The sequence below is a fragment of the Rutilus rutilus genome (genome assembly GCF_951802725.1).
Source record: "Rutilus rutilus genome assembly, chromosome: 17".
Lineage (NCBI taxonomy): Eukaryota > Metazoa > Chordata > Actinopteri > Cypriniformes > Leuciscidae > Rutilus > Rutilus rutilus.
This window is the reverse complement of record NC_140230.1, coordinates 4874187-4893054: the sequence shown is the minus strand read 5'-3', so window position 1 is coordinate 4893054 and position 18868 is coordinate 4874187. Positions and strand designations below refer to the sequence as shown.

The following is an 18868-nucleotide window of genomic DNA, read 5'->3' as shown; positions in this document are numbered from 1 at the left end:
TCTCCACTCCTTACACACACCAAACTTTGCACATTTATTTTTATCTATATATTCTGAAGGTTTTTCCTGATGGGTTTGTTCATGCACCATTCCTGTGCATTTTGTTCATAAAAACATGTTATTATTTTATGGGGTTTATGGAGTGATCCAAGATCTCCTCTGCAAAAACATGACAAAATAACAAAATAAGACAATAATTTTTAACTTGACCGTATCCAATGTTCAGATTTCTGTTCTGCAGTTTTTTACATATTGTTTACGTTTGTGCTGTTAATCAACCGGTGATTTCAATTAGTTAAACATTTGATCCTGTTCACCTGTGGTGTCTTTTCTTAATGCATAATATCAATTCAAATCCAAAAGAGAATAAAGATGAGCAAACCTAATGTTTACAACATTTTCTAAAACATAATATAAAAATCAAGGCTTTGTCATTCAATTGAAATGATGAAGCCAGTTTTACTCAGATTTATATGAATAATAAACACTAGAATGAGTCATAGGGAAAATACTTTTTCATGAGAAAATGAAAATTCTAAGTAACTCTCTTTCTTCTTTCTGCACTGAAACATAATAATGCCTCCCTTGTGTAGATTGCGCTGGTGAATTATTTTTATGTTTAATGTGACCAGTATAGAAGTTTTTGTAGGTGTTAAAACATTTGTTTCCAAGGGGACAGGTTTATTGCCACCTTACAGTGTGGCATGTTGCCATAGTTACGCCGCAATATATCCCAGTCTATTTGTTTCTCCAACAGAACAGACATCTGAGCACAATACGCCATGACAATCTGTTTACATGAAGGAACGTTTTATACCGAGATGGTGAATGTGTTTGCATCAATCATCAGGCCACACGGTTATCTCACGCTTTAGTGTCCGAGTTCCCAGTGTAACCACTCTCCTCCTGCGCTCCTGCAGGTCCCAGGGTCCCGCTGATGTCTGTGTGGAGGGTCACCGTGTTCCCGTGGAGGCCGGGGCCGCGTGTCCAGCTGATCCGGGGTCTGTTCAGTGAATCTGGGGTGTGGGAGCGGGACTACAGGGCCGAAACCCGGCGTCGAGTGGAGCAGAGCTGGAGCGCCCGGATCCAGGAGCAGTGGAAGAGGGATCAGGCACACCAGGTACATCCCATCATGATGAACTGGACATGATGTGCTGTAGATGATTGTAATATTGAAAGATATTAAAGGTGCAGTCTGTAAGAATGACAACTAGTGGTCGAAATAGGTACTGCAGTCCAATTCAAATTATCGAAGATCGTCGTTTCTCCCGCCTCCTCCTCCTCAGACTCGACTCTCACACGGGTTGCCAGTTTGAGCACACGCAAACAGGAACGAGCGCAATGGCAGCAATGGAAAATTGGCAGCGTACAGTATCACAGACCAAAACAATAACAAACATTCCAGCCTGGAAACACACATTTCAAAGTAAAATAACTGGCTGTAGAAGTGTTTTTCAGAGAAACGAGTATGTGAACTTAGCATGTTTCCTCAATATATGCAAACATATTATGGTATTTTTATGCTTTAGTAGAGTGAAAAAGTCACATACAGCACCTTTAAGATGGAAAGATGGAATATTGCTGATTGTCAATAGACAACGCAAACAGTGACCAGGATTTTTTTTTTTATATATATATCTTATCATCCAAACCTGTACTATTTTTTTGTCATTTTTTTTCTTAACACAATTTTAGAATAAGCTTAAAGCAGTATTTTTCCATACAATGACCACTGAAGTCACATGTGCTTTATGTGAGGAACAAGGTTCAAAATATTTAGTTTCAATTTATTAACTCAAAAATGTTGATTATGACATATTTTCCATACATCTTTAAGGACAACAAAATGTATTTAAATATATTATTTAAGTTAAACGGGTTTTTTTTTCTAGCCTTGTCTGGAAGTCAAATTATTTACATACTTATTGACCTTTTTCTTTAGCACTCAAATTTAAGTAAATTTTCCACATGGAATACCTATAGTAAATACTTTTTTTACATACTACTTTTTTTAAAGCAAGTGTTTACATAAAATACACTGATTTCAAGTTTAGACATAAGACACCCAGAATGTTTTGTTGTAAATATCTGAACATGCAATACATCAAAAGTAAGAACAGAGCCTCTGCTTTTAAACAATATTTGCTTATTCTAGCTTATTCTAGCTTCATGCATTCTTTTTTATCAACGCTTGAATGTGGTTAAGTTTCATAAAAAAGCACAATTTTGAAAACAAATTAGAAAATCAAGTTTTTTTATAGACTACATCGTGCACAAGCAATGCTTTTAGCAATGCTATTGTTTTGCCTGTGTTTTGATCAGGAGATTCAGTACTCTTGCCCTGCCTGTTAGTCTCCTAGGTTACAAATGGTTTTGTACAGGTGTTTCACGTTTCTTTGTTGTGTTAAGTTGCTTGTTCTGTTCTTGTTCTTGAGTGTTATGTGAAGATTTGGGTTTGTTTCTATATAAAGACTTCTATATTAGATCATGTTTCATCTCTGCTGCAACCAACGTGTGACCCACACATCGAAACAAATTAGCTTCAATATTTTAAGAGGGTTACCAATGGTACGTTAACTTTTGCATATAGTACTAGTGCCACAGAGGTTGAAAGTTTTGTAGCACAGGCCACACAATTGTAGCACAATTGAATAAAACGTCTGTTACCATCTCTGAAAACAACCAAAAGTAGAGCAGTTAATCATTTAAACAGACATGTGACTGACAAAGGACATTCATGTTCAAAACAGGGCACACAAAATACAATCCTCAGCAAGAAATGTTTTCAGACCAACATTTTCTTTATTTGACAAAAATGGCAGACTGCAGGAACATAACACCTCTTGCTTAACATGAAGTCAGTTTTGCTTTTATAGCCAAATATCACTAATCACAATCCAAACAAAATCCATCTGTTTTGGGTGAGACCTTGAAAATACAGCTTAATGTCCCCGCAAGTCATTAGAAAGGTCTAAAATTGTATTATCAAAAATTTATTTCTTAATTTCTGTCTGAAAATCTTATGCATTCACTGAGAAAAAAAAAAAAAAACTGTACACTTCTCTACACTGGAGAAAAACATGGATTCACATGTTTACTTCATATTTCTCATTTAGAGAAGTATTATTTTTCCTACTTTTACCAAAATAGGCCTAAGGGTGTTGTGAGCATTACACACACACGTCTGTTTCATTCCCGCACTCAGAAAGTCCTCAGTTGAGACTCGTAAAGTCATCAAACTTATTACATTCCAGGAATTCATTTATATGATCAAACTCATCAAAGGCATCCAGAGATCGCTGTGGGACCAGACCAAACTCAACCAGGACCAAAGCGACCAGTTTCATGCGGAAAGAACCCAGGAACCAGGGGCCGCATCCAAATCCAGGTTATAAAACGTAATAAAAGTGTGCGAAGAGGACCAATAGAGCCTAAATGAAAGCGGTCTAAATAGAGGGAAGATGTGACACTCGTGAGCTGCAGTGCCCAGAGGTGAAGGAAGCCTCCGCACCTCATAAGCCAAAGAAATTACTTCTCTCACCCAATGAGAGATCCTGAGCTTAGAGGCGGCGAGCCCCAAAACACACAAACAACTGAGACGCCCTGCGCCACTGGCAGTGCCGGTCCAATTACACCTTTAAAGGAGTAGATCACTTCAGAATGAACATTTCTTGATCATTTGCTCATCCCTGTGTCATCCAAGATGTTCATGTCTTTCTTTCTTCAGTCGAAAAGAAATGAAGGATTTTGAGGAAAACATTCCAGGATTTTTCTCCATATAGTGACTATAATGGGGTCAAAATGTGAGTTTCAGTGCAGCTTCAAAGTCTCGACAAGATCCCAGCCGAGGAATAAGAGTCTTATCTAGACAAACAATCGGTCATTTTCTAAAAAAAAAAAAAATAAATATATATATATATATATATATATATATATATATATATATATATATATATATACTTTTTAACCACAAATGCTCGTCTTGCACATCCAAGACTTCACGCATTACGTAATCGCGTTGGAAAGGTCAGGCGGTAATTCTTTCCTCCAACTTCAAAAGTCTTTCCTCCAACTTCATCTTAGTTGTCTTAGTTTTTTTTGTAAATGGCGTTTGACTTAGTCTTTGCACGTTGGCTTTGTAAACACTAGGTCGGTACTTACGCCTATGTCACGCTTGACCTTTCAACGTGATTACGTAATGCGTGACGCATCACAGATCTAGAGCAAGACAAGCATTTGTGGTTAAAGTATATAAATGCTTATTTTCTGTAGAAAATGACCAATGGTTCAGATGTCTAGATAAGACTCTTATTCCTCGGCTGGGATCGTGTCGAGACTCTGAAGCTGCACTGAAACTCACATTTGGACTTTCAACCCGTCGGTTCCCTTTGAAGTCACTATATGGAGAAAAATCCTGGAATGTTTTCCTCAAAATCCTTCATTTCTTTTCGACTGAAGAAAGAAAAACATGAACATCTTGGATGACATGGGGGTGAGTAAATTATCAAGAAAGTTTATTCTGAAGTGAACTACTCCTTTAAAGCCTGAACAGGGTAGAGAAAATGCAGCCTCTCCTCCACCATGGAGGAAAAGCATGAGCACTTGAGAGCGAAATGACATGGACAAAACTTTGGGGACATAACCAGGCCTGGGTCACAGAAAACCCTTCACCAGATCCAGGGCAAACTCCATGCAAGAAAGAGCCTGCAGATCCCCACAAGCTTCAGAGAGGCTAATGCTAACAAAAACGCCACCTCGGGGGTCAGAATCCAGTCAGAAAAGGTCTGAAAGGAGATTCCAGTAATAACCCTTACAAAACAACTGATAAATCCCAGTTGGGGACATTAACCTCAAGGCACAGGCCTCAAACGTCTCACTCCACACATACACAAAGAGACCAGATGGACAAAAATAAAACTAGGTTCTTGAAATGTGGTCCTGAAACTGCAGTCTCCGATATTGCATTGTGATAAAATGTTCAGCAATTGTGTTGCTTTAGCTCATTTTAATTAAGTAAATTGAAGAAGCAGCAAAACTCCTTTTTCTCCCAGTGTAGGGGACATATAGTCCTATGGACACTTTCATGAGACATTTATGGTGTTACTTGAGAGACGTTGTCACTGTTAACTGGATACGCATTAATAATTCTCTTTTCAAAGGTGAGAGGTTGGGTATTTTCTCTGTGTAGCCTGTACAGTTACAGTATGTCATGTTTCTACTTTGAGATTTTCATTGAAAGAATCACTTCCATCTCCCAGCGGAAACCCTTTGTTCAGTATGTGTGTGAGAAATAGTCTGGCATCTGAAGCATTACTCTTACAGAGAAGCTGCTTTCGTTCAGGTGGCTTTTAAGCCGAACACATTGTGCTTTCAGTGGCGTTGATGTGTTTGGCTATCACGAGCACGACGTCTCTCCATCATGTCCATTATTCCCTTTGTTTCGTGGAGCTGCGGTTGCTGATTGCATTTATTAATGGCATCATTCAAAGACAGCAAAAATGCTGGACTGAAAGCTCAAATCTCGATGTACGGGGATCAGCCTTTATCCAGCAACCAACCAGCCCAGAGAATAATCACATTACAACCCATTCAGTGCTAGTAACATTAGAAAATTTGATTTGAAGCTAAAAGTATTTGAAAATAAAAGACGAAAGAACACAACTGTGCTCAGATTCTCTTATGAGGGAATGAAATGCTCATCTTGTGAATAATGTGATCAGAAATGGCAATACAATATATAACAATGCTGAGTATTGTTATTGATTGTAAGCAGGGTCAGAATCTTTTTATTTTTATAATTAGTAAGCAGGGTCAGAATCTTTATTCAAAATTACCTTATTAAATGTATATGTTGACTTTTATGTCAAATATTTAAGTTTAACCAATTACTCAAATCAATCAGAATTAGCCTGGCAAGCCAGACCCACATCAAGATATTGGGTCTGGGAAGTCACCATTGGCAGGGCTTGGGCGGGACACATCCAAACACATCTTCCTTTTTTAAGACTTCAGTGCCGTTCTTTGTTCTTTTCTCAGAAAACTCCAAGTCCCCCAGAGTCGCGTCCAAAGCCGATTCGAAAGACCGCTGTTCGCCAGCACCAGCTCTTCTTTGTCTTCAAGTAGCAGGGAATTCAGTCAAACTCTGCCGTCATTATGTTAAACCCGCCCACCAACTCTATACACGATGTGATTGGTCTGACTAGAGTTTGGTTTTTCCAGCTCGTAAGCCAACGGAGAGTTGCTAGACGACAATGGCTGCAAAATAAAATTGGCTGCCGCTAGGGTGCGTCTAGATTTCTAGGCTAAATCAGAATACTAAAGGGCTATTACATTTTATGAGCTTCAACTAAATCCATCCACCCACCCACCAATAATAATAATAACCTGTGTGAAAAATATGAATTCTTTTGATAAATGCTTTTTCTTCATTATCAGGACTGTTATATATATATATATATATTATAAAATATGAAGAAGAATTATAAAGGACTATGGATATGCAGCCTACAAGATTTACAAGATTTACAGTACTAGTAAATAAATAGAATAATAAATAACTATATTGCACACTGAATATTAAAACAGAGAAAATTGCACAGAATGTGAAGTATTGCACTACAGGGTCCAGTTTAATAACAAAAGGTCCTAACAAATGTGTCAGACACTTTACTATCTTGAGGCCACGGGTTACTATCTTGAGGCCACGAGATACTATCTTGAGGCCACGAGATACTATCTTGAGGCCACGGGTTACTATCTTGAGGCCACGAGATACTATCTTGAGGCCACGAGATACTATCTTGAGGCCACGAGATACTATCTTGAGGCCACGAGATACTATCTTGAGGCCACGAGATACTATCTCGAGGCCACGAGATACTATCTCGAGGCCACGAGATACTATCTCGAGGCCACGAGATACTATCTTGAGGCCACGAGTTACTATCTTGAGGCCACGAGATACTATCTTGAGGCCACGAGTTACTATCTTGAGGCCACGAGATACTATCTTGAGGCCACGAGTAACTATCTTGAGGCCACGAGATACTATCTTGAGGCCACGAGATACTATCTTGAGGCCACGAATTACTATCTTGAGGCCACGAATTACTATCTTGAGGCCACGAGATACTATCTTGAGGCCACGAGATAGTTATAATTATTTTTTTTTGACAAAGTGGGACTAGGGGGGCTCCGTACTTTTCAATATCAAGGCAAGGCAAGTTTATTTATACAGCACATTTCATACACTATGGCAATTCAAAGTGCTTTACATAGAAAGGAATAAAAATAACCACTAAATAAAAGCAAGGAAAATTAAAAGGAATTAAAAGAGATAAATGATACAGTTATAAAATTAATTAGAATAAAATGGATTAAAGTAGTAAAAAGATGATATATAGAATAAACTTCTCATCTGGCAAAACACTGGTGTATCATATTTTGTACAGCTGCTTGTTATACTGTGAGATGATCCCATGTGGATTGTACTGTGTCTGTGGTGAACTTTCGACGCGCCTAAAAAATCTATTTGACGTCTCCAATAGACAGTCGGAGCTCTAGGACTGACTCCTCGGGTTCACCGCCCCATCAGTCCGCACCCCCCAAAAAAACATAGTACCTACTATATACAATATATATATTGCCAAATTAAAACACAAGTTCAGAATATGTCCTTTTAATTGATATCAAGAACTTTGTCTGGGTTTTCTGCTGTGGTGTTTCGGCAGTGGTTTGAAGGCGCTCATGTCATGGCTTCTAAAATTAGTCTGACCCGGAGCCGAGACCATTTAACACCTTTAGCTTTCATTCCCCAGACGTGTGTGCAGCATCTGCTTTGTTTTCATCAGCGTTTCTCTCTATTGTTTTCTCACACTGTTTGTTTTCACATGCTCTCACTACACAAAGGGTTTCGTACACAGTCATTGTGCTGTAAATAAAAAATATGCTTCTCTCGTGCCCCGAATAGATTTCAGTAGGGTCGACTCTGTGTGAACTGACCTCAATTGTTTACGTACCAAATTTATCAGAGTTTCCACACCGTACACTCATCTGAAGACTGATTCACGGGCACGAAGGGAAAAGCTTCTTGGAGAGATGCGGTGATGTATTCTCTCCCAAAATGTGTCCTTGTCTCTTTCAGCTGCTGAATAATTCAGGCCTTTTTGACCCGCACTGATTAATGCTTTCCCAGTGCGGCGAGCTTCTTCAAAGCCGTCATGAATCATTAAAACTGCTGTGGAGAGCGTGACTGAATGAATGAGCCTTAGCGGATGTCGCAGGTCAGTCTGCGTTAAGACAAGTAATGTGAATGCCTCATTCATTTATCTATGTATTCATAGAGAATGAATGCATCTCCACCGCATCTCTCCAAGAAGCTTTTCCCTTCGTGAATCAGTCTTCAGATGGGTGTACGGTGTGGAAACTCTGATAAATTTGGTACAATTGAGGTCAGTTTACACAGTCGACCCTACTTTATGAGCTCTGCTGTGAGAACTACTCCACGAAATTAAGTTGTAAACTTGAGTTGCCGCTTTACTAAGCGTGATCGCATGTATTTGACCAGGATGATCCAGCCTGAATATTATTACAAGCAGCAACGTGAACGTGGGCCTACCATAAGTACCATTTGTGTGATTGTTGCTAGGGATAGGCGATAAGACCAAATTTTTTATTCTGTAATAAAAAAAAATAAATAATAAGACAAATACAATATAACAAAAATATGAATTAAACAAATTATGTTTTTCAGGTACAATAGATTTATTTAACATGTAGTTAGAATTAGTACAGAAATTGAATAATCAAATGTAAAAACAGAATATTGCATAGTCTTCACGGCATGAATTAAATATAAATGTATTCTTATTAAAGGTTAAAAAAAAGTTTTTCAGTAAGTTATTTTCAGTTTTGTATGGAAGCTTGTTTCCGCCACTGAATAATAAATAAATAATAATAATTGCGACTTTTTATCTCACAATTCTGACTCTTTTTTTCACAATTGCGATATCAAGTCAGAATTGTGACTTTTTTTCTCAGAATTGCGAGATATAAAGTCAGAATTGTGAGAAATAAAGTCGCAATTCTGAGAAATAAAGTCGCAATTCTGAGACATAAACACAGTCTCGCAATTGCGACTTTATATCTCGCAATTGCGACTTTATATCTCGCAATTTGCGACTTTATTTCTCACAATTCTGACTTTATATCTCGCAATTCTGAGAAAAAAAGTCACAATTCTGACTATAGAAATAGAAATGTGAATCTTACACTGTAAAAAAAGAAAAGTTGACTTAACTTAAAATTATAAGGCAACTTGCTGCACAGAGTTTTTGAGTTGACTCAACTAATAGTTTACTCAACTAGAGATGTTTTAGTTGAGTCAACTCAAAAAAATCTGTGCAGCAAGTTAAAAAGCCTTATAATTTTAAGTTAAGTCAACTTTTCTTTTTTTACATTGTAAGATTCACATTTCTATTTACATTCTCAAAAAATTGGTCATGTTAACTTTCAGTATATGTGCCTCACCAGAACATTGCATTTTTTTTTTTTTTTTTAAGGAAATCAAAGTCAGAATTATTCAATTTACATTTATTCATTTAGCAGATGCTTTTATCCAGTTGAGGATCTTAAGAAGGCAATAAACACGAGAAGTGCGGGATTGGAATCCACTGCTGCGTCAATGTATATGTAATGTGTGATTATAATCAAGATATTAATCAATATTTTTCCTTCTAAATATCAAATGAGTTGAATGACTTCTCTGGAGATTTTACTTTGTTCTAGAAGTTACCAGTGTGATCACTGAAATGTTCTTTTCATGTATTCTTTAATGTCAGTGTTTGATATCTGAATGCATGATGTTTTGAGACGAGACTCCTGTTTATAGTTAGAGCCTGGCCAAATCCAACCTTGGAAAAGCTGTGTGTCGGTCGGTGTGTGTGTTAGTCTTCTTGGTTGCAGGTTAAGGAACCACTGGAATTATTGGAGATTGACTGAGTTGTTCTGGATATGTTGGCGCCCGCCCGGCAACCCAAATCTGAGAACTGGAAGGTCACGACGTGCCTAACTTCAGGGTCCGAGTGTCAGCCGCATAATCGATGGAGAAAAAACTTTTTCGATGATGTTTATCTATTTCTTAGCCAATCAGAAACTGCTACCTGAAGCAAGGACGTAGCTTAGACCTTAGTGAAGGGTATAACTGGTGTGTGTGTGTGTGTGGTGAAGGGTAAAACTGCTGTGATCTTTATAACTGTAAGCGGGGCGGCCTACGAACTCTTGAAGTCTTGAAGCTGACTTCTGCTGACAAACTGCAAACTATCTTCAGTAAAACTTTTCTTCAATTTATTTAAATTCTTACTCCGGGTCTTCTTTCAAACATCTGGTCCTAAACTATTACCCCCTAACAGTTCAACATAGTACAAGCTAGAACAGTGAGGGCTTAAGGAATAGTGAGAGCGTAGAGGAGATTTATTTATTTGTTTTTATTAGCAGGATGCGGTTATGTGTTCACGGAAGAGATGAGTTTTCACATGCTTCTTGGAAACCGTGAGGGATTCGGCTGTCCGGTTGTGATCGGGAAGATCATTCCACATCCTTGAGAGTGGATTTTGTGCCTCTCTGCGGTGAAACCATGAGGCGAGGCTCACTTCCAGGCTTCTGGAGGAGATGTAGACCATTAGATGTGGACTCTTAGGAGAGGGCGAGGCACTTAGGAGCCCGTGGTTGAACTCGATGCGAGGCGTATCCGGAAGCCAGTGCAGAGAGCTGTGACCATGGCTCTCTTGCGTTCGGGATCATTTGCAGAGGTTTGGTTGCACATGTTGGAAGCCCAGCCAGAAGAGCATTGCAATAGTCCAGTCTAGAATTGACACGGGCCTGGACGAGAAGCTGGTCATGCTCTGATCTTCCTAATGTTGTGCAGTGCAAACCTGCTTTTTTTTCTTTTTTTTTGCTGATAATCCATATTATGCCAAAACTGCTTCTTGTATTGAACACAAATTATTTCTTTACAACTTTAAGGGTTTGCTCACACTTGGCAGGCTTAGTTTGGTTAAAATAAATTGTAGTGCGATCACTCTGTTAGTGCAGTTCATTTGAATAAGTGTGAACGCTGCCATCTAAACCCTGGTGCGCATCGAACAAGCGGACCGAGACGCTGAAAAGATCTTTCAAACGAACTCTGGTGCGGTTCGAAAGAAATATGAACACAACACGGACCAAACACATGTAAACGAACCAAAAACAGGACATGATGTCAGAAGGCGCGACCCTAAGAAGGACAGAATGCCTTGATGTATAGTCGTGAATGTTGCCCATCACAGTTCAGTACAGGCGTCAGAACCGCTTCTCCTCACAGCAGATCTGGGTGTGTGTGACGGAGGGATTCCTGACCCTGTTTCGACTCCTTTACACACTTTATAAGCTCTTCACGAGTTCTCAGCTGGTATGTCGGTGCATTTATCCCTGAACACAGTGTTGTTTTGGATGTTCGCTAAATTCCGTCTCGAAATATACGTCATAAAAGCCGACCAATCAGGTTGTGCACATATCCCTACGCCTTTAGGTTCGGTATCTTTGGGTTCGGTGTTAAAATGCCAATGTGAACAGGACTAACTTTTTTTGTGTGTGTGGTCCGGACCAAGCGAACCAAGCAAAGTTTGAACACACCCTAAATCTTTAAAACCTTTTTAGAAATTTTAGTCTGTTTAAAAGGCACAGCATAACTCCTTCTGTTTGTCTTGTTTAGAGCTCCCGGAAGAAGTTCTACGTCCTCTCCATGTTCCCGTACCCGTCGGGTCGTCTTCATATGGGTCACGTGAGGGTTTACACCATTAGCGACACCATCAGCCACTTCCAGAGGATGAGGGGCCATCAGGTCATTTTACTCTATTACTCAGTAATGTCAGAATTTACTCTGCTCTGTCACCGCCACACACACACACACACACACACAGTTTGATCCATTTCTGTATTCACCCACCTACACACAGACATACCAAAACACATTCCCATGAAAAGTAAAAGCTGCAGTCAAGGTCTGCTGGAATGACGTGTGTTTTAATTATGAGGTGTCTGAATAATGGAAACAGTGTGAATATGTTCTTAATTAGAGCTGCTCCGAACTTTGTCTGTGTTCAGAAGGATGTCATCATCTGTGTGAATGTTTCTGAAATGTGCTGTCAGTTCGTAACAAGGAACGGCAGGTCATAACGGACATCATTATCCTGATGCCAGACTGATGGAGGATGTTGTTTAGGGGTGGGTGTTGTGACCCGAGTTGATATCACTGCATGCTTAATTGTATGTCATGCTAACCGTACATAAAATAAAATATAGAAGAGTCATTCTGCTGGAAATTCGACACATGATTTCTGATATAAATATGTAGCTCGCATCTGGTACAGCAGCATTGCAGAGTCATGATAAACAAGCTCAAAGACTTGTAGAAGCAAGTTCAAATGGATCGGTTGCTTTTTTTGTTCAGGATTAAATGTTTAAATGTTTGGGATTTGGTGTAGGTGGTACATTAGTTTCAAGCGCAATAGAGCATTAACCTTTTAGCTCCACTCACTGGACATTTCATTTCCCAAATCTGCCGTGAAACAAACAAGAAGCAACTTAATATCATTTTGAGATATTTTGAAAAATATTTTAGCCTGGATTGGTCTATTTTTAAATGAGTTTGAAATGAAAGGTTCTTTATTTCCTTTTATTACTTTCTTTTTTAGAACTTAGAATTAGAAAACAGTCAAACTAGATTTCCTACTCTAAATTCTGATTGGACGAGTGATGTACAAATGCTCTGTGAAATAGCAAAATGCTCCTTTAATGTCATCTTGGTAACTAATTAGGATATTATTAACCTATTGCAGTAACATCTTGGTATAAATGGCAGTTCTGCTAGACTGCTACGCTAATATATCTAATGCAATGTAAAGAGTATAAGTTTCTAGTACTGGTTTGTACTGCAACTCTATTGAAACCAGTTGTGAGTTGAGTCTCGTGAAGAATAAGATCTCTATTTTGCTTGAGTTTCTGTTCATGTCATGTATTCCAAACCGCTCTGGGTACACACCAAAAGATTTTTACATCTTATAAGATTTTCAAAATGTGATAGACCACAAACATGAGGACAAAAAATCCTAGATTTAAGCGTTTTACTCCTATAGTGTGTGTGTGCCATGATGTGACAAAGACAGCACACCACACACAAACAGATTTTCAACCAGAGTCTCGAGTCGACTGTGAACACAGGAAATCTCGCAAAATCTCGCGAGACTTCAGAATAAGCATGGCGGACGATATGCAGGAAGAAATTGTGATGATAGTGTTTGGAATGATTTTCAATCCATGTGAAAAAAACCCATTGTACCCACCGTTATATATAACCTTTTATACAGAAATATATTCATTCTTTATTGTCTTTATTCATTCTTTATTGGATTTATTGTCTCTTTAGAAAAAGTTATTTAATCCCTCTATAGAACCTCACTGAACCCTTAACACTCAGCTTCCTGCAAGTGTGTGTGTGTGTGAGAATGACCGTTGCTACGTCCCAATTCGCCTACTTATACTACGCCCTAAAAGTGTACTCTTTTTGTGAAGAAAAAGTATATACTTTTGAGCGTGTAGCAAAAGAGTAGGCAAGCTTTTGGGACATGCTACTTCGTCATCCTAACGGACGGATCTGTCGCGTGCATCCTGTCACCGTGAACTGCCCTGTCAATCATTTGGTCACAGTTAAAATCCTCCATTCATTCTAATTAAATTTCCTACCGTTTCGAAGAGAAATGTAGTTGCACGTTCATCTGCCAGTCGTGGGTCTTTCATGCGGCGACTCTCCTCATGTGTTTGCAATTTGAAGTTCTCAATAGGCTAATGATGCATTTAAAAGTTAATGGCTAAACATATTTTTACAAAAGTTCACAATGCTGCTGCAGATGCAATATAATGTAGACAACACTGAATAAATACATTTTCGTCAGGTTAGATACTGATAATAACCACTCAACCCCCTTTATCTAAACCATAGACAGTAAAAGATATAAACGTCTCTACGCGCCGGACTCGCGCGTCCTCCATGTCTGTAGTTTTTTTTTAACACTTTTCACCGAATCCTCGTCCACCACGCGATGGGTTGTGGGCAATATTAGCCGTTAGAGTGCGCATCGATCTGCACTTCGGATTCTGACCGGAAATAGTAGACCATCCCGGGTATCTTTGGAACACTCATTTCAACATACTACGATTTGGGATGTACTAATTCTATTTTCGAATGCTATTTAGGACGGATAGTATGCGAATTGGGACGCACCAACACTGTCTGTCGCTGGAATCTTATCGCGTCGCGTGTAGTTAGGACACGTACTAGACGCGACGCCGCGACACGCGATAAAAGGTATCTTTTCCATGTTAATCAGAGTTTTTGTCCTAACCAGGCGCGACGGCGACACGCGACAATTCTATTTTAGTACTAATTGTACTAATTCTATTTTCGAATACTAGTATTTAGGACGGATAGTATGCGAATTGGGACGCACCACGTGTCTTACATCATCTCGCTTTCTGATTGGATATTGTTTTGTTTCACGTGATAATCTCCAGAACTTGCGTGCATTTGTCCTCGGGGTCCCCCCCCCCCCCCACCCCACACACACATCAGGATTTCAGATCGTAAATATTAAACATGTTGAATATTTACGATTCACGATCGGGGCGGCTCCGACGTTCTTCCGAGCAGGTTCGGACACTCTTAACACACCTCACACCAAGGGAAAATCTGATAAGATAATCTGTTGAACCATCAAGATAATCGGGACATTGCTAGGATTGTGGGAAGGGGGAAATCGGCCCAAAATCAGCCCGATTATCTTTTGGTGTGTACCCAGCATAATGGTTATGGATGCAGTCGAGATCAAGGCCGCTCACTACTTTCAGCGTGTCTGCCTAGGGCTGTGCGATTATTGGGGGAAAAAAAGATTTCCCATTATTCTTCTGGTACTTTGGCTGGTTTCGGACTGCCATGGACAGCCGACTTCTGAAGCTTGTCATGCTCTTCATGTTCTGTGTGTTGGTTAGTTCACAGCTGCAACAGAAATGAAGTTTCCCACTACAGTGGAGTATTTGTCCCTTTTTTGATTTTTACATTTTGTTTTTTCTAACCTTGTTAGAGATGTATGCATCATATTTTGTCAAACTGTTACATTAAATTAATTAAATTAGAATAATATAGCGCTTACCAATCAAATTAAATCAGTATCACCAAAATGCATCTTTGCACTGCAGAAGTGGCACAGGATCTGCATCTGAAGTGGCATGTAGATGCATTTACACACACTGTTTAATGCAGCTCAGAGGTGGCTTGAATGCATTTTCAATTGCATAAACCGAAACCGCTCGTAGGTGGCGGCATGTCACCGTCTTAATGACTTATTAAATCATTCATTAAACCGATTCGTTCAAAACATTTGTTCTGCTGTGGAACTTTTAATTGTCAAAACAAAGCAAAAGCAGACAATATTGTGTCTAAAATGTAACTCACAATAGCTAAGTTTACATGGACACCTTTCGTTTCAGTCTTAATGAATTAATTCCGATTGATGAATCCGAACGTAGTGTTTACATGAACTATAAACTATAAAGTGATTGGGTTGATGTGTGCGTTTGTCACAAGGTATTCTCCTATTCTCCTACATTGCTTCTTTTCTTTGATTTCGGGTCCTAATTAGAAGATGACGAGCACAGGAACCGTTGGCGGTGCTGCTTGTGTTTATCAAGCAGGAAAAACACTTCCAGACCATCCAGTCTGTGGATGAGAGTTCGAAACAAGAACTGATGGGACGTTGTCCTGCTCCACTGCACAGATTAATTAATTATATGCAGAACTTTACGGCTTAATATAATTTAAACAGATGAGTTATAAAAAAAATCACCTCTTCACAGTCGTCATGAAGGGCAAAATTAGCATTATAGACCAAAAGCACTTTTTGTACCAGGCTGTAAACATGTTTTTCTGCTGTAAATTGACTATGGGATTGACTCTCTTATGGAGCCTGTCTCTAGTGGCCAGTCGATGAAGTGCAGTTTCAGTCACTTCCGTGTGGGATTCACGAGAGAGACCGGAAAGTTGCCGCTTGTTAAGTTGCCGCTTGTTCATACGTCATTACGCTGTTGTTAACTTTTTGTTTATTATAAAATCAGTATGACAACTGCAGTCGTGCTGAGATTCAGGGAAAAGCGGCTTGTGTGACATTGCTTAACTATATGACAAGATCAAACTTACGGGGGGAAGATGTGCTTTTGTTTGCTTTTTGTTTAACGCGAATAACATTCTCGAATGTCAGCTTGCACATCGTTAAAATAATTACAATATTACTGTTCTCTCTGTTTCCCAGCCTCTCAGTTTTATTGCCTTTGAGTGTCTCTCTCTCTCTCTCTCTCTCTCATCCATCTCTGTCCTCTCCGTGACGAATCCCTCTCTCCTCAAAGGACAGGCAGCATCTGGTGTGTGTTGTAAGCACAGCACTAAGTGTGTGATGATTTAATGAAGCCTGACGAAGCGCTACTGTTGATTGAATTGGAATTGACAGTGTTCAGTTTCGACTGCTTCAACGAAACACACCGACAAACTGAATGAGTGAGCGACTCTCAGTCTCAGCATGTTATCATTATTGACTTCAACTGCGATTTACCCCATGTGTGTTCTTACATATTTAGAGAACAAGTAAAAGAAAAAGCCTTGCTGCCTCACAGCTTAGTCAGTCGATGACTTCATCCAGCAGATCTAGTGCTCGTGTCTCAGCAGAACTGGGGTCATCCGTTCAAAAAGATGGAAAATAATACAGTGTCTATCCAGAGTTTAAAACATCACAATTTCTAATGTTTTTGGAAACAAGTCACTTATGCTCACCAAGGCTGCATTTATTTAATCAAAAATACAGTCTATGTGAATATATTTTAAAATATGATTCATTCCTGTGATCAAAGCTGAATTTTCATCATCATTACTTCAGTGTCACATGATCCTTCAGAAATCAGCATAATATGATGATTTGCTGCTCAATAAACATTTATGATTATTATCAATGTTGAAAACAATTGTGTGCACATATATAAAGTGTTTGTTCTGTTCTTTTAACACTGCATTGATGCCAAACCACCAAATTAAGAGTTTCCTCCATATTTGACATTTAGCCAAGGCTTATTGTGTGATGTTTAGATACTTTATTGGTCGATATGTAGTGATCAGTGAATGATGCTCACACTTTTCTTTCCATTGACTTCCATTCAAGCAAATATGTATGCAAGAGAAAAGTAAACTCAAGCTCATGCAAAGAAGCGTCGCACTTCGCTGCGCTCTAAAGTTCAGTCTGATGAATCCTGACCTGTGGATTTGTATCATGTAAAGACGTGTGACCAATAGAAGATTGGCAAGTAACAGCGTGACCAACCATTTACCTAAATGAAAAGAACACAAACTTTAAAGTTACATCTGCAGGAAAGTGGAGTAGATTGAACATTTTTACATTGTGGTTTTATTATTATTTGGTCTGAGTTGAATTTGTTTTTCAAGCAGAGTGTGACGCCATATCACGAGAATTGCAAAGGCGTTTTCTGTGCTCAAAATGTGATGGAGCACAAGCTTTAATGTGGCCTCTGCTTCAGTCAGATCCTGCTGACCGTCTCTTCTCTCGCAGATGATTGTTGTTGTTTTTTGCATTATGTGGTAACGCTGTGCTCTTTTAGCAGATGTTTTTCAAGCCTCTCAGCTGTCTGCGAGCAGGAGTGTTCGAGCACAAAACTATAGACAAGAGTGCGTTTTCTCAGCCATGATTGACACTTGTGTTTGACGGCTGTGTCAATGCGTTGTTTTCTCCAAGTTTCTGTCAAAGATAAAAAAAAAAAGAAGTATTACAGTGCTTACTCATACACACACACACACACGCACGCGCACACACACACGTCTGGTTCTCTATCTCTGTGGGGACTCTCCTTAGACGTAATGGTTTTTATATTGTACAAACTGTATATTCTCTCCTCTAACACTAATGTTACCTCGAAACTATACCCATCAAAGAAAACTTTCTGCATTTTTACTTTTTTTTTAAAAACAAACACTCATTCTGTATGATTTATAAGCTTGTTTCCTCAATTCTCCAGTAGCAGTATTAACATTAAGTGGCAGCATCTGACGCACAGAACTTGAAGCCAGTGGCACGTCACTATGCGTATCGGCACATCCGGTCTTGTCAATGTGTACAGCATTATTATCCATAATTCGATAAAATTATTTTTTAAATATTAAATCCACAGATGAGAATCTTGCGCTGTCCAGTGTTACACTCACTTATACTGACACCTACTGGCGTGCGTCCGTGCAGCATCACACAAAAATAAAGGTTTACAGTAACGGACGCGACTGTTAATGCGTTATTCGTAGTGACCCATGAGAGATTTATTCCGTGTCTTTCCTAGAATGGGCAGTTTGTGACTTTGCGAGATAAACAACATAAAGTAGCACTGGTATTACAAAACATTCAGTGGCACATGCCAATCAAATACAGACAAATAACAAGTTTGAAAAAATATTACTTACTTTAATGCGTTTAATTGATATTTAAAATGTCACAAAATTAGGCTATTTATTTCGGATTTTGTGTCACAATTACGTCAGTATAGGTGCTCGATTAATCTGTCAGTCTCTACTGGAAGCGTCAACACACGACGACATGTTCCGCGACTCGGTGTCAGTCAGTGTGTCGCGATAATGTCAGTGACACATGCATGATGCCACTATCCGCTGGCACATGCCAATGAAGACCGGATGTGCCGATACGCATGGTGACATGTGCCACTGGCTTCTGTG

The 18868-nt window shown here is 39.2% G+C and overlaps 1 protein-coding gene across 1 annotated transcript in view; it reads left to right on the top strand.

Moving 5' to 3' along the window:
* lars2 (leucyl-tRNA synthetase 2, mitochondrial) overlaps positions 1 to 18868 on the top strand; it is a 110169-nt gene that overhangs the window by 2753 nt on the left and 88548 nt on the right. The window contains exons 2-3 of the mRNA XM_084435413.1: positions 921 to 1120; positions 11750 to 11878. Coding sequence (XP_084291539.1) covers positions 938 to 1120; positions 11750 to 11878 — 312 coding nt within the window. The 5' untranslated portion in view covers positions 921 to 937. The remainder of the gene's footprint in view (positions 1 to 920; positions 1121 to 11749; positions 11879 to 18868) is intronic.